This window comes from Thermomyces lanuginosus (genome assembly GCF_041956635.1).
Source record: "Thermomyces lanuginosus strain ATCC 200065 unplaced genomic scaffold VTN49scaffold_31, whole genome shotgun sequence".
In the NCBI taxonomy this organism is placed as follows: Eukaryota; Fungi; Ascomycota; class Eurotiomycetes; order Eurotiales; family Trichocomaceae; genus Thermomyces; species Thermomyces lanuginosus.
The window spans coordinates 1,524,306-1,543,695 of record NW_027192365.1 but is presented as its reverse complement, the minus strand read 5'-3'; the positions used below and the strand labels follow the sequence as shown (position 1 = coordinate 1,543,695).

General features: G+C 52.5%; 6 protein-coding genes across 6 annotated transcripts; 2 read left to right on the top strand and 4 right to left on the bottom strand.

Moving 5' to 3' along the window:
* Positions 1-78: 78 nt before the first annotated feature.
* On the bottom strand, positions 79-2,949 carry VTN49DRAFT_4620 (uncharacterized protein; the record flags this gene model as incomplete). Its single annotated transcript, XM_069412587.1, has 4 exons — positions 79-1,283; positions 1,328-2,652; positions 2,717-2,810; positions 2,880-2,949. 4 exons carry the CDS (start codon positions 2,947-2,949, stop codon positions 79-81), a joined length of 2,694 nt encoding a protein of 897 aa, XP_069267815.1.
* A 1,311-nt stretch (positions 2,950-4,260) lies between these two features.
* VTN49DRAFT_4619 (uncharacterized protein) lies at positions 4,261-6,997 on the top strand (the record flags this gene model as incomplete). The annotated part of the gene is made up of 4 exons (XM_069412585.1): positions 4,261-4,330; positions 4,404-4,497; positions 4,556-5,802; positions 5,853-6,997. 4 exons carry the CDS (start codon positions 4,261-4,263, stop codon positions 6,995-6,997), a joined length of 2,556 nt encoding a protein of 851 aa, XP_069267814.1.
* Positions 6,998-7,796: 799 nt separating this feature from the next.
* Positions 7,797-10,542, bottom strand: VTN49DRAFT_4618 (uncharacterized protein; the record flags this gene model as incomplete). Its single annotated transcript, XM_069412584.1, has 2 exons — positions 7,797-10,438; positions 10,500-10,542. 2 exons carry the CDS (start codon positions 10,540-10,542, stop codon positions 7,797-7,799), a joined length of 2,685 nt encoding a protein of 894 aa, XP_069267813.1.
* Positions 10,543-11,811: 1,269 nt separating this feature from the next.
* On the bottom strand, positions 11,812-12,861 carry VTN49DRAFT_4617 (uncharacterized protein; the record flags this gene model as incomplete). The annotated part of the gene is made up of 2 exons (XM_069412583.1): positions 11,812-11,931; positions 12,181-12,861. The coding sequence occupies 2 exons, from the start codon at positions 12,859-12,861 to the stop codon at positions 11,812-11,814; spliced, it is 801 nt and encodes a 266-aa protein (XP_069267812.1).
* An 884-nt stretch (positions 12,862-13,745) lies between these two features.
* Positions 13,746-15,157, top strand: VTN49DRAFT_4616 (uncharacterized protein; the record flags this gene model as incomplete). The annotated part of the gene is made up of 3 exons (XM_069412582.1): positions 13,746-13,938; positions 13,997-14,177; positions 14,236-15,157. 3 exons carry the CDS (start codon positions 13,746-13,748, stop codon positions 15,155-15,157), a joined length of 1,296 nt encoding a protein of 431 aa, XP_069267811.1.
* Positions 15,158-15,579: 422 nt separating this feature from the next.
* VTN49DRAFT_4615 (uncharacterized protein) lies at positions 15,580-19,319 on the bottom strand (the record flags this gene model as incomplete). Its single annotated transcript, XM_069412581.1, has 4 exons — positions 15,580-18,615; positions 18,669-18,826; positions 18,884-19,231; positions 19,304-19,319. 4 exons carry the CDS (start codon positions 19,317-19,319, stop codon positions 15,580-15,582), a joined length of 3,558 nt encoding a protein of 1,185 aa, XP_069267810.1.
* Positions 19,320-19,390: the final 71 nt, after the last annotated feature.

Here is a 19,390-nt window from a genome sequence, read left to right as displayed (position 1 = left end):
ACTCGTACCAAAAGTAAATATCCATCTTTTGGAACCCTATTCGTCCATCTCTTTAACGAAGGCACATAACCATTGTTGCTATGATCCATTGTTTCCTTGACCAGGATCGCAGTGGGATCCTTCTGTACTCTCGGATTCCCCTGCGGCAAGGATTACTTGGGGCCTCCGGGGATCATCAATGGCAAGGAAATCATTTTCTCCTTCTGCCACAGTGACTGGAGACTTGCCCATAATTTCCACCCATCTTCTCGTCGAACTTCGAGTTCGCATATGGGATGTCGGCGGCGCTGGCATTTCACCATTCTGGCCGTACAGATAGGTCGTTGCTATCCGGCCTTGGGACGTCAGGTTGAGGTATTGGCGCATTCGACTCGTGCTGACCCGACCCATCAGAGCAAAAACCATTGTGGCGAACACGATACCGGCGGCGAAAAATAGCACAACAAATGCGGGAATAGCATACGCCCAGCGATAGCGGACTCGGCTCTGCATATATTTAACAGCGGGAGCATTGGATGCCTGCTTAGACATAACGTTGTCTCGTTTCGTGAGCATCGAAGAACTCTGCGTTCTTGCACCATGCCATCCTCTGGTGCCAACAACGGCGTTGGAGGCTATGTCGGTCCAAATCAGGTTCAGAATCTTCGGAGTGGTTGCTGCTGTTCTGGAAAGTTCATGCCACCGACGATACATGGCCAAGCTCGTTCGTCCGGTGTAATCTGGGAGGCCCGAACCAAAGGGAATGTCCATGCCCATATCAAACACAGATGCTAGTGCCTTGGTATAAAATTCGGCTCCTGGGAGATATTGGTTGCCCCTGTTAGAGGATAATAGTAGTGTTTCATAGTGTAGAGGACTGCTTCCGCGTCCAGGCAGGTACAGTGACTCTTGCCGTAGTGTGTGCACGCTAACGTTCCCTTTGTCTGAGTCGGAGATCAACCCCCATAGCCGCGGGACTTCTCCAACCCTCTTATCCGTTCTTTCAACTCCCCATAGTGGCTTGGAATCATCATTAGGGTATATTTTATTCTGTATCCCCGTGACCTTGATTGCAGACAAATCGTCGGTTCCGTTAAATCTGAATGCCACGTTTTTAATCGTTGCCTTTGTAGTCATGGCGCAAGAATAAAGAGGAATTGACCAGTTGCTTCCGGGATCAAAAACGCTAGTTGACGATTTGTCACCGTCCGTTCGGCGCGGTGTACCAAACACCAGCCCACAAGCGACGTCAAAGCTGTCGATGTTGGCAGCATCCATGCGAGCCACACCAGAACACAAATCATCTACCCATGTTAACCATGCTCTGGCAATATCATGGCCTACTTACTGGCTGAAAGAAAGTCCGTCAAGGTCACGTTGAAGGGGTTTTCATACAGTGATTCCTCGTTGAGGACGGTAATGTTCACTATGGCACCTGACTTTGACGTTTCTCCGTCAATTGTGTAATTAACCAATGTGGAATTGAACAGTCCAACGTCATTGGGCAAGCCACTAGCTGTCAAGTAATTCCCATACAAGAAGCTTGCCGAAAATCTATCGGGGCTGACCTTCGGAAAGTTCAGCAGGCCGCCATTGCGATGATTCAACTGAAATTGCTTTCCCAAATGTGATCTCAAGTAAGTGAATGGCCTGGAATCGGTATCCCTTTTGATTTTAAGGTTTGTCACATTCAGAAACACCATGGTCAAGAGGTTGTTCATCCAGGCGCCCCTATAGGCTCTCGCCCAGAGTTGCGGTTCCCGCTGAGTGCTGTGTAAGTCGTTGGTAACAGGGTACGACAGATTCAGATTCACAAATCCGCCTTGGTCTGTCAACACAAGGCGGGAAAGGACGGTGGAATTCAAGTCTTCAGTAAATCTGTAGAAAAAAATGCCAGCCTCATTCATGTACTTGTAAATACCAAAGTCGAGCGTCAAATTGGTATCGACGCATACTGATTCCGGCTCGATGAACAAAAGATCTTCCGACCACGTGCTACCATATGGCGTCCTGGGCGGCGCACTGTGGTTGCGAAAACCAATGCCTCCATTCTTCATGTCGACAACGAGACCTTCAACTGCAAGATAGTCGTCGGCCAGGATATTGCTCGAGATCATGCGGAAGCTATCAACCGGATGTGGCCGCTTATAGTCGGGCTCGGCATCGCCAGGAATATCATTAATCAACTCCCAGCTGTAGGATCGCGATTGTATGTCAAACATGCTGGAAACGGAGTCCTCCATGTTTTCCAGGCCGCTTTGGAATACATCAATCACATATTCAGGCACGTAGGGGTCATAACTGTTCTCATATAAACCGGTATCTTCGTCGGAGAGTGTGGTTATGTTGCCGAATGAGTTAGGGCACTCGACTGCAAGAACATCACCGCAATAACGGTTCCATCTCAAATCGACTCGCGGCGGCGTTCCGAGTCCAAATTCAGACTGATCTCGAATATAGTGGAAAGGGACGTTTTCTGTCCATTCACCTTCGACGATGGTTTGATATAGCCCAAGAGGAGTGACCACCGCCGCGATCGCGGCTAGGAAAACGAGAATGGCTTTGAGGCGCGTAAGGAGCACAATTGGCAGCGGGACCCCCCGGATCGAAACAGAGTCTGCAGCAAGAAGAGTCGGCCATCTCGAAGCATGAAGAAACCGTCCGATCACAGACCTGCAGGCATGTCAGATAGATTGGACATATATGTTCTCGTGTCGGCTCATGACGGTATTGATACCATGATACGGCAGAAGTCGTAGTTGCTCTCGCTTGTCCTTCCTTTAAAACCCCAACGAGAATTATTGACAGCGCAAGTGGTACAAAGATTTGAACTGACGTCCGATATAGATTGTCAGCATCCTCGAATGGTATCTCATTTCAAGCATCTGTGTACTACTTACTGAGGGCGACCGCTGCCGCGATCATACCCGAAACATCGGCAACGTCGAGATCGCTAAGAGTCACCGCCATAGCGGCTATGAAAAGAAAACAGAAAGATTATACGATTTCTAGATCCGACTGTTAAGTCGAACTAACTTGATATATGAAAGCTAGTCCTTGACCATCAGTTCAGGCTGTTGAGCATTTCATAGATTGGAGAAACTCAAAGCACATATGAATTTCAAACCCCGAAGAATTTCGTCGTTCGGTAAAGGTACCTACCTCCCTCATACTTTTATATATACTCTACTACTGTACACGTTAGAAAAGAAACAATGCTATCGCATTATTTATGTCAGCGTACTAGTTATTTTGACCAGAAATGGGGAATTCGATTGGGGAATTAAAGATCGATTCAGATTCAAATCTTAGCCGGATGATCGAGATCAGCTTGGATATGGCACAGCCCTCGCGAAGAATCGAAAACCAGATGCAGACTAATTAGTATCCCAGTCGAGGATCGAAGCAGGCTGCAGATGATCTACCAATAAGAAGAGGCAAAGGACAAAAAAAACCAATCATCGCTGAGCCAAGACGAAATTGCGGTAGGTAGCTTAGTAGGTAGTAAATAATTTAGGGCTGCAGTTGAAATACGAGCACGATGCAATCATGCTTCTATGTATTGTGTTCATGAATTCCGTCGTGAGTTCAGCTCGAGTCTGGCAGATGTCCCATGTTCTTTTGACGACGAGCTTGCGCCCTACTGGTTCAGGCTCTTCAAATAGCAGATGTCAGGGCAAAGAACAACGCGATTTAAAGTCTAGTGTCCACGGCCATCAGCCCAACCTGGGACAAGATTATGAGAAATTCACGATGAGAAAGGTGCGATGATAATTTCCAATACCTGTTTAGGTTTTGTTGTGTGTGTGTGTGTGTATTTATCGTCTGTCGTACCGTGCTCCAGGGACACACTCGCATGCTTTCTAGAGTTCTACGGTGGACGGGCCCTGTTATCCGTTGTGAAGCACTTCCTATTAACCTTGTAGTATGAAGTAGAAGTTACAGAAACCATGCAAAATCGTTCTATGTAGACTATTCAGAGTTATGTACGGAGTAGTTCGTTAGCGCACATGTGGAATCGAATCACAAGTTTATCGAAGTTAGGCTCTGTTGATGCCATCCGGCCGAATCAGGGAGCAGAAAATACGAGTCAGATGCATCATCCATAGGTTTGAGGTCAATTGCTAGTAGGTTACGATAGACAGCACCTCTGGATCATGGCCTGTGGATGATTCACAACGAGCGATGAATTTTATGAGATTAGAAATTGATTCAAATACCAGTGCGCGTACTAGCTTTGCAGTTCAAACTCTTGAGTTCCACGCTCCGGGAATAGCCACCATGGTGGTGACTCTCAGCGATCTCGATGTTGCCGATGTCTCGGGCATGATCGCGGCAGCGGTTGCCCTGAGTAAGTACCTAGTGCAAAAGTGTTGGAGATGAGATGCTGTCAAAATTCACTGACAGTCCCTTTCCCGCACCAGTTCAAATCGTCATACCCCTTGCGCTGCCTGTAATTCTTGTCAGCGTCTTGAAGGAAGATCGCACGAAGGCAACCACAGTTTCTGCCGTGTCATGGTATCACCTCTGTTTTTGACACAAGAAGAGATCTATACATGAGCTAATGAGATAGCAGGTCCGTAATCGGACAGTTTTTACATTCCTCGCGATGGCCTACGTTGCTTTTTGCGGATTCGGCTTCGATTCGGGGTGTCCCTGGACATATTGTACTCATTACACGATTAAAGACAATTCTCGCCTTCCTGACCGCGATTGCGGCAGTGATCACTCCTCTCGGACTATACCAGACAATTGTCGAAGACGACGAATGGACAGAAAATGTCTCGTTTCATTACATCCAAGACCAATCCGATTTTGGGCGGGGAACACCACCACGAGTCAATCTGCCCTGGAGTCGCATTTGTGGATTTTCTGAGCCAGTCGAGTGCCCGAACTCTTTCAGCAATATAACAAAATCCTCCAACGCAACTGGCGATTTTTATGAGGTCCATAGTTATGATTCTCATGTACCGCAATACGTCATCGATGTATTTCAAAGCGGTCTGCAAAATATGCAGGGCTCAGTTTCCAGCATATTTGACATTCAATCTCGATCCTATATATGGAATACTGCCAGTGAAAGTCCGAACGGAACTGTGCCCGACAATGGTCGGCCATATCCGGTCGATAGCTTCCGCATGATCTCGAGCAATATCCTGGCCGACGACTATCTTGCAGTTGAAGGTCTCGTTGTCGACATGAAGAATGGAGGCATTGGTTTTCGCAACCACAGTGCGCCGCCCAGGACGCCATATGGTAGCACGTGGTCGGAAGATCTTTTGTTCATCGAGCCGGAATCAGTATGCGTCGATACCAATTTGACGCTTGACTTCAGTCTTCCCAGATTTGCTAGCGAAAAGCCGCGTTTTTCTGAAATTGCCCACCTCGTGTTGACCGATCGCGGTGGGTTTGCGAATCTGGACCTGCCATATCCCAATTACTCAACTACGAATACGCAGCGCAATCCTCAACTTTGGGATAGGGCTTACAAGGGTGCCTGGATGAACAATGCGTTGTCCATGCTTTTCTTCAACGTGACAAATCTTGGAGACGCCAAAGGTCCGGATTCTAGGCCATCCACTTACGTGGGAAGGCAATTCCCATTGATGTCCGAGAACGGTAGCATTTCACCCTCTTATCCGAGTTCAACTCACTTCAATCAGTTAAGAGTTACAGTTACGTATGGAGACTACCTGAGCGGCGTGGGCCTTAAGGATAATATATCTTTGAACTTCACATTCCTAAATACCACGCATTTTGCTGGCGGGGGGTCTCTGTACGAGAATCCATTCAATATCAGCTGGCATGACATGTTTAATGCCCGTAGGTTGACGTTAACTGGGATGTGAAGTGTGTCTTCTAATTATTCGCAGGTATTCTATGTGTCGGCAACGCTGGACAGAATGATGCAAATCTCGACAATTTCGTTGCCGAGTGTGGGATGGTGTATGGTGCACCAATCCGGACGGACAGCAATTCATCATCAATCGTTTTTGAACCTGGGAGCCACTGGTCAATTCCGATGTACTCTTGCATCATGACAGTCAAGGCGACAATCAAAAAGGTGACGTTCAAATTCAACGGAACCGATGATTTGTCCGCTCTCAAGATCACTGAAATCAAAGACAAAGTCTACCCTGATGAGAAGTCCAAGCCTCTATGGGGAGTTGAGCGCTCGGACAAGAAACTTGTCGATGTTAATCCACTATGGGGCCTGATTTCCAGTCCAGATCAAGGCAATATCAGCCTGTATGTACTGCAGCAAGAGTCGCTCTACCTCCCTGGATACCCACTTGGCCCATTTTCTTCGCTCGGGGGTTACGACAATCTTCCAGGATCTGAGTTCTACAGCAAGGGTGTGTCAACCATATTTGGGTTAAGTTCAGCTCTTACTCTTAATGGTTTGGATATTCCCGACTATTCTGGAGAAATCAGCCTGGCGTTGCTTCGCCGGTGGCAGAGACTCTCAAGAACAGCGGGATCGACAGGGAAGATTCTCAATCTGATCTGGACCGATTTGGCCTCTAACGCCGTTGTTGGGACCAGAGGATTGCATGGTGCGATAGCTCAGGGTTCTTCAAGTCTTGAAAGCCGAGATATTATGTCCGCGTCTGCATCTAATACCCCGGCTGTTAAGTTCATGCAAAGACGAGTCCGCTATCACTGGCCGTATGCTATTCCCGCCTTTATTGTTCTTTTCTTGACCACTGTCATTGCGATTGTATCGCTGGTCATCACCTTGATTGGGCGGGCCGGCACGAGCCGAATACGCCGTTTCCTCAACAAGACATCGCAAGGCCGAATTTTAATAACCTATCTGTATGGCCGAAAGGGCGAAACGGCGGCACAAGTCCGGCCAGAGTCCCGAGTACGGACACGGAGTTCGACGAGAAGATGGGTGGAGAATATGGGCAAGACGCCAGTCACTGTGGCGGAAGGATATAATGATTTTCTTATCATCAATGGCCCTCAAGCAGCGCAGGCACAACCCTTGCTACAGGAAAACCCGATGACATAGAGGACGACTGCGTTTCATGGCCGTGAGCAATGATGTTCTTGACTACTTGGGTCCTTGTTCAGTTTATAATGATGTTGAAGAGGATTGCCGGCACTTTTTCCAACCCTCTATGGATCTGAGATTGATATAGCTGTTCCGCATTTGGAGTGGAAATAGCTACTTGTTCCATGATGGCAAGATCTCGCTTAGCACTGGGAGCGAAGCGCTTGCATGATGTTACATTGTTTCGAAAATGTAGAATACATACGTATATAGGTACCTATGCCACAGCTCCCTAAGCTACCGCCTCCGCAAAAGTTATAAGTAATGCTGTCCAATCCAATCACGACGGGCTCCATATCGCGTTTTGCGGATGTAAATACATCCTGTTATGGCGTGCAAGCCTGGCGGTGCTGCTTGGTGTGACCTCGTGATGGGATACGGTGGCTTATGGTAGCCACTTTCGCCTTCGGGATTGACGAAAGAGGGCTTCCTATGCGCTGCGTGTATACAATCATTGAGCCTTTGTACTCGGGAGGGGCATAATGTTGTTGCAAGGGCTGTTTTCAAGTGATGTAGGCCTTCAGGCCTGGGATAATTGACATTGTAAACGTCTACTGGTGGCTAGGCATTCACCTTGATTCCACGCCAACTGTCATATCCCAGCATTGAATGAAGGAAACCAAAGCAAAACCCAGCCCTCTTTATTACAACCCAACAACTACCTATCTACATAGGTACAGATCATACCTAAAGGATCATCCACACCCGAACCCATGCAACCGAACAAGACAACGGAGAGAACACATAGGTCCCTTATTTACCGCCCTGAATCGTCACTACGACCGAATCGGCCCCCAAACCCGCCAAGGTCTCGCCGGAAGAACTTGCCCAAATTCTTCAGATTTTCGTTCAGATTCGCAGCGGCCGAAGACGTCGACGACGTCGTGGTGGCGGTAGTGTCGAACGGACCGCTTGTTTCGCCAGCGGCGAGGGGCGGCCCAGACGGAGCTGTTGTGGAAGGCGTAGCGGTGCCGGATGACGGCCCGGTGCCGTTGGAGGCTGTGTTTTGAGCGGTGGTAGTAGGGATAGGGGAAGAGGAAGAGGTTGCTGCATTGGAGGAGGAAGAGGTTGTCGCGTTGGCCGCGGAGAAAATCGCCGAGCCCAGCAGGGACGCATCGAAGCGCGACGTGCCGCCGCCGCCGAGAGACGCCGCGGCAGTTGTGCTGAGCGAACTGAGGCCCTGAGCCATCGAGGAAGAGGCGTGGACCCCGGCGCTGCCACCACCGCTGCTGCCCCCTGAAGCGGAAGAACCCTGAGAGGGTTGCAGGAAGGCCATGACCGGATTACTCTGCTGCAGGCTCGAGGCGTAACGGTCTGAAGCGCGATGCAGATGAAACAGCTCGACAAGCGGTGCCTGCTCGTGTTTCAGCCGGAGGCCCTTCAGCTCGAGGATGCGCCGGAAGTTTGCCTCGCTGCGGTCGGCGATATGGATAAGGTATGCCTGTACTAAGGCTTCTGGTGGCGACGGGCGCACCTGAATCGTCTTCAGCACTGTGTCAATCTTGCCGAAGCTTGCGTTGACGCGCTTTACATAGCTAGCCGGCGCCGGCGCCGGTAGCACCGTGGTCAAACCGCTCTTAAGCGTGTAGGAGTCAAGGAGCATCTGTTCAGCGCCGGTCTCCGAGATGGGCCGGCACAGGTAGATGTTGCTGAGGAAGGTGTTCGAGACGAATTCAACGAGGTGGTCTGCGAACGCTCGTGAGTATTGTTGCTTGTGTAGCAGGGAGACGATCTCCTCAGACTTCGTTTTGATCCGGGACAACAGCTCGCTCGCATATGAACTTTGGTCGCCAACATTTTCCAGTTTGTTCCATGGCGAGTTCCGCATCTCCCGCCAGCAGGGCTCGAGCTCCACCTCGACCTTCCGCACCAGTCCACGGACGGTGGCGCTTGCAATTCCCATGAAGGAGTCTGCTTGGCTCTGCAGATCAATGCTGGCCTTGTGGTTCTCATCGATACGACTCTTGATCTTCTCTTCGAGTTGGTTGCACGTTGTGTAGCAGTAATCTGCCGTGTTGAGGACGAGAATCAAGTCCTCCACAGAGAGAGCTTTGGTAGAAGAGTTCGACCCAGCCGACAGGTAGTTGAGAAGTACTTGCTGGGCATATTGATCCAGATATTTTGCAAACACTTTGGAAAGTTCCGCTAGACTGCCCGAAGTGGAAAGTTTCGAACATTGGGCGAGTGCATGTCGGTAATATGTAAATAGCTCCGTAGATGACGAAATCACGAGCTGCGCATGGAACTCTTCATCATCTGGCTTGAGAGGTTGCTGTCGATACTTTGGAATCAAGCTGGCCAGGTGCTTGGCCTGTGCATCCACCCACACACCAAGATACGGCTCGAAGGCTTCCGAGATCACCTGCGTAAAAACCGGTGCCTCGTTCGTGGAGGAAGTAAATGTGTCTGTCGATGCGCGTGACTGCGTGGAGAAGCGCCGATCCAGCGAGTGTTCGAAATCCAGTGTCTCCTGCAGACACGATAGCAGGAGGTTAACATCGATAGTCTGGCCACTTCGCACTGTTCGCGCCAGTATCCCCTTGAAGTCGTCTCGCGTGTTTTCACAAAAAACATTGGCGAGGACCTCAGCTACCCGCCAGGAAGAGGGAAAGATATTGGCATGCTCCTCGTCATGTGTCTTCATCATCCTACGGAACCACGAATAGCGGCGGGAGATGTTATCGAGCGAGCCCGCTTCGTCGCTCCCCCGGAAGACCTGCCGGTACTCTCGTAGTTGCGTGTTGCAGTACCATGTAATGATTCGCGACCGGGCATGATCACCAAGAGCATCCACGACCAGACAGGCCTCTGCAAGGACCCCCCGTCGCTGCATTACCTCGCCCTTGGCGAATGTGATCTCGAAATCCTCGCACACCTGCTCGAGTAGCTCCCGTTGGATTTCGGCGACGTTCCGGCTCAGCGTCGCAATTTGGTCGATTGATCGGTAGGACTTGAAATGGGCCATGAGCTGGATGACGGCTTGCAGCAGCTGCGCACACTCGCGGTATTGGCGAGTTTTGGCCTGGGAGCACAGCTGCTCATATGCGGTCGTTAACATTTGAAGCCGCTTCAGGGCCGTCATCGAAAGCGTCAGGTTCCGCTTCGCATTGTCCAACTGTTTGATATCTGCCGTCATTTCCGTGATGGCGCGTTCGGTCTGGGAGGCGCGCTCGCGCACATCATCGATCTTTTTGAAGAGCTCTGACAGGTCCGCTTTGGCGGCCTGTATCCGCTGCACGCTCTCCGCATTGGATGTAACCTGTTCCTCGACTAACTGGGCGATGTCGCTATCCAATTGATTTTGATAGCTCCGGAGAGCTTCGGAGGTCTGCGCAACGGACGAAAGGGTTGAGGGATGGGAGAAGATGGCATTCAGATGTTCGATCGGATCATAGTCGACTAGGTCCGAAGCAGTCAGATTGACTCACGCTGCCGCAATGTCGCCCCAGAGCTGGCTCACCTGCATCCAAGGGATCTGGACTGGATGCGCCGTTGGAGGTCATATGGATGGCGGTCGTCATTCAAACTAACACCATACCGCGAGTCATAAGAGCGGGAGTATTGGACTCGCGCGGCAGCACTCTTGGGTATTATTTGGACACGGATGTAGCTCCAGCTTCCATCGATGTTGATAATGGCTCTCCGTACTGATTCATGAGCTGAAGCAACGAGGCATGTTATGCTTGGTAAATTATCTTGGCAAAGGGTCCGATCATACAGGTTACTCCAAAAGAAGTTAGATGCATAACCGAAGTTACGTTCACGTGATTTTGAATCGTGCATCACTACATTCACCTCCTGGTTCCGCTATTTCCCTCTATAACTAATACACCTCATGCATTCTTTACGTCATACGCAGTCAACGCTGTCGTTGATAAATAGCCGACTAGTGGCATGTCGATCGCGGAAACGGGTACCACAGCCCACGATCGCTCGGGTTCTGATGTCGCTCGTCCTTCAATCCAGCGCGACAACAGAAGACCGTACTCAAGAACATCAAAGTGCACACGACTGAAGTGTTTACTGTCCAGGAGTCACTGAACAGGTTTCAAGCAGTTAAGGCCAAGAGAAAGAATGAGCTCACCGGCAAGAGCAAACATGATTACTGGAAAGAAATCGGCAACCACATTTACCCTATGATGCATACTTGGCCGGACATCGCTTTGGCAACGGGAAAATTTTCACAATTCATGGCAAACCCGCAGCCAGACAATTCCCTTTTGATTAAGCTCAAAGATATCCGTAGTATGCGTAGGTGGATATGTGAGTTTGGCATGGCGAACGCGTTGCTATTAATTTCACTGGAATGGACCTTCTCCGGGTGTCTATTCGACGAACGCAGGGCGATTAACGATGGCTGATTGCAATGAAACGACGAGCAATAACTTCAGTATTTACTGATCGCAAATTTGCTGACCAAACTGGACCACTAGGCGCATTGCTCATGCTTCCCTGAGGATATCAATGTTTTCAGTCTGAAAAGTATTTTCCATTTTTTTGTAAAAAAAATGCCGAGATGCCACCCTTTCTTGACCCCGAGTAAACAAAGCGGGTCCCTCCCACTCCCGGCGATTGATTTTCAGGGCAGGGAGTGTTTATCACTACCCGATGCCCAAATCACTAGATACATGATATAGATTCGGGCCGGCCCCGTACATGATTCAACGTAGATCAGACCAGATCAGACAAATGTATGATGGGAGCGTTTATCGCTACCCATCGGGTATCAAACAAATCTCTTAAAATCCTCCTGGGCCCTTTCTTCCAAATCTTCACCGTGAAGAAACTCGTAGCGCTGCGCCGGCAAAGGTACGACCGTTCAAGGCCAGCATGTGCGGGACGTCCTCCTCGAGGACAGAAACTTGGAGAGCGCCGTCCCGCAGGAGACGGAACTGCAAGAGTGTTAGATTGACTAGAGGAAAATGTTGGGTTTAAAAACAAAGCGAATTCCCCGCTCATCAACCAAACGAGAAAATGCTGTGAAACGCTCGTCGAAATCGAGTGTTGGGAACCGGACGTAAGCAACGAGAAACGGCGCCGGCTTGAGACGAAGACAGATCACGACAGCATCGCAACTGGATCACCCCGGCAACGAAAACGGCGAGCTGAGCGATAACTGTTGATGCTGATGTCAGACATACCTGGACGACGTGCCGATAGTGATTATTATTATTGTTGTTGTTATTGTTCTCTGGTGAGCAGCCGCGGCTGCAAGCTTGTTGTTGTCTGAGGTATTGCTCGATATAGCCGAGTAAGAGGCTGATGGGTTCGTTGGGACTCCATCCCGTAATGAAGAAGTCGTGGGATGGAGCGTAGCCACTGGGCGTGGCGATGAAGCTGCGGCCAGTGATTTTTGCGCGGCTGGCGCGTGGGGCCGTCCCAGATGACTGGGATGAGCTGGCGTGACCGGCTGTACAGGCATCGGCCATGATGACGTCGCCTTCGAGGTCGCGAGGCGGCCAAGCGGGCGGCACTCGCTCTTGTTTGTGTGCGGAACGGTTGGAATGAATTCGTCCTCCTTGCTTCTGACGATGAGAATGATGATGATGATGATGATGATGCTCGGCGGGGACGATGGCCGGCTTTGGCTTCTGATGCCCAATAGCGGAGCTCGGTTTGGAGGAGGGTGTAGAGTTCTGAGGACGCCGGCTTCCGCCACGATGACCACGACGACCGCGAGGCTTTTGGGGTTGGCCGGGCCCGGCCGTAGGGGTATTGTTTTCGCGGTCGATATAAGGATTTTGAGGGCGACGGTCTCGATGTGGGCTCCGCTTGAAGGGTGGGCAAGAGTTGGATGACTGGCCGTGGGGAAAAGCGGCCATCTTGGCTTGCGTTGTCTCCCGAGGTTGGATGAGAGAGAAAATAAGAGGACGGGAGACACAGAGAGAGAGAAAGAGAGGGAAGAGACCCCGGAGCGAGCTAGCTCAAGCTCCTGGAGTGTCCAGCGCGAAGGTGCTAGTCGCTAGACAGTAGGGTTGATTGCCGGCGAGCGAGGCTCGAGCCAGCGAGTGTTTGGCGAGCAAAGCTCAAGCCTGGAGAGAGAGAGAGAAAGAGAGCAGCGAACAAAGCTCAAGCTGAGAGAGGTTCAGAGAGAGAGAGTAGTAGGTTTGAAATGAGCAAGCAAAACAAAACTTCAAAACAGATTTGACTTTTAAAAGCAGATTTTTGTGACCGTGTTTTTTGGTTTTTTTTCCACGGTGAGGAAGAGAAAGAAGAAAATCTGGGGGAGCCTCCCGCGCTATTTGCACTGAGCTGCCTGCCTGAACCATGGACCCTAAATCAACAGGCGGATGATTTACCTGTCGCTAAGCACAAAATAGGCTCTTCCAGCCCGCTGCTAATCCGGGGAATCTGGCCAGGGGCCTGCCAATCAGCGGGGCGCGTTTCTGCCTCAGGCAGCAGAACCCGGCAGATAGGGGACCGGCTTGGCGGGTCAAGGACTCCAGGGACAAGTAACTTCCAGCGTGTTCAGTTCACATGCATCCCTCGAGCTCTGGGACATCCTCCAATTCCACCTCCCGGACGCGACGAATTAAATCTCGATGAAACGGGCCGTATTTTGATTCGCTGTGTGGTGTATATATATCCTCCTTGGTCCGCTGTGAGGCTGCGCTGCTACGTGTCGCGCAGCAATCACGGTCCTGGGATCCCTTGGGAGTAGGCAAGAGCTGGTGAAAGAGAGAGAGGGAGAAGGGGTTTAATCACCATGCCGGCCAAATCACGCTTCACGCGGCTCGACGCGTTTGCCAAAACGGTGGAAGATGCGCGGGTGCGAACGACGTCGGGCGGAGTGGTCACATTGGTGTCGGTGGTGGTGATTTTGTGGTTGATTTGGGGGGAGTGGGCGGATTATCGGCGGGTAGAGGTGATGCCGGAATTGATTGTGGATAAGTCAAGAGGTACTGTACCTACGTATAGTCTATCTTTCGGTAGAGAGATTTTGCTGACGTAGACTAGGGGAGAGAATGGAGATTCACATGAACATCACGTTCCCGCGGTTACCCTGCGAGCTACTGACGCTGGACGTCATGGATGTGTCGGGGGAGCAGCAGGTAGGTGTGGTGCATGGCGTGAACAAAGTGCGATTGGGGCCGGCGTCCGAGGGTGGGAAGGTACTGGATGTTGAGAAGCTGGAGCTGTACGTACCAACATTGGGTGTCCTCATATTGAAAAATACCAGTTACTGACGACTGCAGCAACTCCGCCAAAGATGCCGCCGTCCACCTCGACCCCAACTACTGCGGCGAATGCGGCGGCGCGCCGCCCCCGCCCGGCACTAAGAAACCCGGATGCTGCAACACCTGCGAAGAAGTGCGACAAGCCTACGCGGAGCAACAATGGGCATTCGGCAAAGGAGAAAACATCGAGCAGTGCCAACGCGAACGATACGCGGAGCGTCTAGACGCACAGCGACGAGAAGGCTGCCGCCTCGAGGGCGTGATCCGAGTGAACAAAGTCGTGGGCAACTTCCACATCGCTCCCGGCCGCAGCTACACCTCGGGGTACATGCACATCCACGACCTCGAGACATACCTACAGGATAACCTGGACGACAAGGAGAAACACACCATGTCGCACATCATTCACCAGCTGCGCTTCGGCCCGCCGCTGCCAGACGAGATCTCCCGCCGGTGGCAGTGGACAGACCACCACCACACCAACCCCCTGGATGGCACGCAGGAGTTCACCGACGAGCCGGCATACAACTACGTCTACTTCATCAAGGTCGTCTCGACCTCATACCTACCCCTCTCCAACATCCCTACCCTCCCCAGCCCAGACCAGTGGGAGGAAGTCCCCCTGGGCCAGCACGGCGCCGGAAGCACCAGCATCGAAACGCATCAGTACTCGGTAACCTCGCACCAGCGGCCGATTCGCAGCTCCCCGGACGCCTCTCCCGACGGGCGTGTCCACGCCCAGGGCGGCATCCCGGGCGTCTTCTTCAACTACGACATTTCCCCGATGAAGGTCATCAACCGTGAAACACGGCCAAAGAGCTTCACGGGATTCCTGACGGGAGTCTGCGCTGTCATCGGCGGGACGTTAACCGTTGCGGCGGCCATTGATCGGTTCTTGTACGAAGGGCAGTTGAGAGTGAAGAAGTTGCATGCGACTTGATCTTTCAGGAGTTTTTCGCTTTGATTTTTTAGAGTGTTGGGTTTCGGTTTTGCATGTGTTATGTTTATTGGAAAGAAAAAAAAAAATATTGATACTGTATCTTGCTTTTGATTCAAAAAATTTCCCCGCGATGCATGGTCTAGACTCTAACTTAACAACACACGTCATGTACTATATGACCTTGAGTTTCAAAATGACAGAAAAAACACAAATGACCGGATTATACGCCTTTCATCCGTCTGTACGAACACCGACTCAATGCATCCACTCCGGACATGGAAGAGAGAGAGAGAGAGAAAAACACAGCACCGTCCGAGATATGCAACATATGAAACCCAGGAGAAATTAAAATGATTGTAGAGAACAAAAATAGGGAAAATGGTAAAGAAGGACAAAAAGGGAACGTGAGTGTAAAAAATTAATTAATTGATTTGATGTGGATACTGATAGTAGTGCGGTGATTGCTGCGCCGCGGGCGGTGTCGCGTGTCCACCCCATCCAGGAGGCGGTCCAGCCATGGTTGTTGGTCGGTACGCGTTGAGGTTGCTGACAGTGTCCCAAGTGTAACTCGCACCGGGCATGCTGTAGAAGGCGGACTGCGGGCGAGGAGCGGGGATTCCGGACTGCGAGCGCGAGTGGGTGTGCGTGTACCCTTCGTACATGGCCGCGGCCTGCTGATGCTGCTGACGTTGCGCAATAGCCTGCTGCACCATCTGGTTGCTAACACCCTCGCGGAAGTCTCGTCTCTCACGCTCCCGCGCGTCAATTGCGGCGACGAGGCCACCAGAGCCAACCGGTTGCTGCTTCGTGTTGCTGCTCGACAGGTTGAAGAACGACGATCCCGTTATCCGTGCAACGTGCTCCTGCTCCCGTGCCGACAGGTGGCTTGCGAGATCCTGTTGCCCGAGCACACTAGCTGCACCGCGCGAATGAGGCCGCGGCGGCAGATCACGCGCGTACTGATGCGCAATTTGGGCCCAGTCACCAGACTTGGGTCGCACTGTCGAGTTGGACGACGTGCGGTGGTGGTGGGGAGGTGGAATGACTGGCATTTGCTGGGAGTTGCTCCGGCGGTGGACAAACTCTTCCGGGGAAACCGCTCGGTTCGCCGGGGATTCGGGTCGACCCATGGCCAAGCCCGGCTGCCATAGCATGCTTCGCCGTTGCTCCTCCCGTGACGAGCCTCGCCGGTGGCGCCTCTCCTGCCGAACAGTCGATTGAGAATCTGACCGTTGGTGGCTAATCCGGTTAATGTCTCCCAAACTGGGCCGCCGCGTTGTCGGATCATACGACATGGTTGGCCCGAAATCGATTTCGGGGATGTCCGGATTCTCCTTTGGAAGCTCGTCATGTGCCACATATCGAGTATCTCCCAGAATGACCTCCCGTCCAGGAGGTGGTGCATCACCCACTGTCTTGAGCACGCCCATTCTCGGGCGGGGAAGGGACTCCTCCGACCGTTCAGTCTCCACCGACGGGCGAGAGCTCGAATAGTCCGGTGACTCTGGTTCGGGGTCCTTGGAGTACACACTCTCGTCGTCCACCTGCTGTGTCGGCTTGGGCGGCGGCGGTGGTGAGATCGGAGAAGGCCGTCGTTCGAACGATGGTTGCCGAACCATGATCCTCGCCAGCGTCGCTTCGTCGACAGTCTGGCGCAGATACGCTATGCTGCTGTCGGACACGGTAGACGATGGTGGCTCCGACTCCGGGGTCGGCGCCGATGGCTCGGCAGGCGGTACAGGTTGAGGCTCCTCGGCCTGTTGGGACGGCGCGGGAGCCTGGAAATCCTGCGACGGCACCGGCTTGCGCTTCGTCGCTTTGCTGGTATCAATGTGCAGATTAGGAGCCGCTTGGCTGTTGCGCTTGGGCGTGGGTGGGCCAACGCTCGGAATAGATGATCGACGCTCATCAGCGTCCGGGCGATACGGTATATAATTACCACTGGCCCCAGTTTGCGGCCGTTGCTGATCCGACAACGCCAGCTCGTCGAGTCGCTGCTGTTCAGATACAGAATCACCACGGCCCATGCGGCCAACCTCTTCCAGTTGCAAAAGGGTGCCCATTGACATTCGATGATTCGCCATCCGCAGCTCTGGCGACGGCTGAGGTCTGATGGCCGGTGTGTCCCGGGGACTATGTGCGAATTCTGGAGGGGTGGCAACCGGCGTCGGGGGCGCATTGGGTCGCAGATCGCGTCCCACGACTTCCGCATTGGCAGCCATCGAATGGCGGAACCCGCTACCATAGCTGCTTCCCCCACTCGACTCTCGAGTTGTGGGACGCTCAGGTGCCGGCAGCGGGGAAGGCTGGGAGTCAGCCGCTGTGTCTCCCATGGAGAATTGAGAAGTTGATGGCCGGTCGCCAGCGCGTCCTGATGCTGAGTCCGGCTCGGATGGCATGCCAGAATGGCTGCGGCCAGGGGATGCCGCACGGGCGAGGGCAGCATTCTCGACAACGGTGTCGGCGGATTGGTTAAATGCCGCCGAAAAACGTTGCCCAGGTTCCTCAAACCGGGCTCGAGCCTTTCTACCTTGCCTCTGCCGGTCACGGTCGCCAGAACTCGCGGGACTGTCTGGGGTAGCCATCCGACTCGCGGTGGTCTCCTTCAACTCCTTCCGCCATGTCTTTTCGTCCCAGTCCCGAGCGCCGGGGGTGTGGATAAGGTTGGCCACATCGAGAACATCAAGGTACCCCTCCCGTTTCTGCAGGGGCAGCGCGAACATGAGACTCTTGACGTTGTTTGTGTCCGCGATCAAACGATTAGGCCGTCCGTACAGACCAAAGGTATCGAAGACGGGGAACAAAAATCGCAACATCATCTCAAAGCCAGAGACCGCCGGATGGATTTCAGGCATGACAAAGACCATGCCCTCGGCGGTCGTCTCGGTTTCCCCATGGGTTGTGATATCGCCCTCGATCTTAACCAAGGTCGACTGGTCGATCAGCTCCTTGGACTGGGGATAGATTGCATAGGCGGCGAATGCACTGGAGATGGTTGCGATCGGTTTTTTGGCTTTACGGGCCTTCTTGTTCTCATAGAACTTAACGCTCCCGGTCACAAGGGGTGTGGTCCGATCATATGCTGAGCGCTTCTTCATTGACTTGCGCATTTTCTGGTATTGCTTCGGATCTGGTGGATACACCACGCACCAACAGCGGCGCCAGGGCGTACCCGCACCGAATCGGACCCGAACCCAATCCTCAAACTTGGATCGCGAGCGCTCCATGATGTCGCGGATGTTGTTGAGAGATTTACCCTTACCGGCGATGATGCAGCCGGTGTAGGCCTCTAGGAGCGAGGAATGTTCGTACAGAGCTAGACGGATGGCTGCAGCCCACTGAGTCATAGAATTGACCGAATTGAAATGGAAGAGATAGCGATTCTTCGCCGCGGAGGACACGCTCAATACGTTTTGAATTGGCGTGGCGTCCGGACTTCGTGTCGGCAGCGAGTCGATCTATCGGCGCGTTAGATATGAATCTGGGCAATCACATCTCAATTGGTACGTACTATTTTGATTGATGCATCGGAGAGGTTGATAAAGGTCGGTGCCACCTCTCCGTCGTCGCCAGCCGCGTCCAGTGCAGCGGCGTCCCAGAGAGCCAAGACCGTGCCGACGAGCTGGGCGAAGCATTCCATCCACTGTCGATCTGCGCATGGGCGCCCGTCTAGTTCCCGGTTAGCCACGCGAGCTTCTCCGCTCTGTCAGGAAAGTCGGGCCATACGTGCATCCAGGTCATTCAACTTCAGAAAGTACCCCTCCTGATAGACCTTGTTGGCGTGGGCATTCAAATAGCTGAAGATCGGTTGCAGCTCGGGTAACGTATCGTGCGCGATGTCGACAATGTGTGGCTGGTAGGTAAACACCATCGAGGCAGGACGAGACATGGTTGTCCGCTGGATACTCCGGATGGGAGCCTCCAGCGTTCGCAGCTGGGTCTCAGCATCTTGCGGAAGCGACGTCGAGCTGCTGGCATTGCTTTGGGACAGCTTCTCTGGGGACGGTTTCTGTTGTCTGGCGTCGGAGGAGTGGCCTCGGAGCGTCTGGCTCCAGGACGAGATGAATGACAGGACTGATGCAAGGGGGGCGGCTGTCAGTGGACGGCTGCGAGATTCCGCACTGTCATGGAATGTGTCCCACGTACCACGCGGGCGACCCATGGCTCCGATGGCGACCTGGGATTACATCCAGGATCGCACGGCACTGGGGTCCCGGTCAAGACGAGCACCGA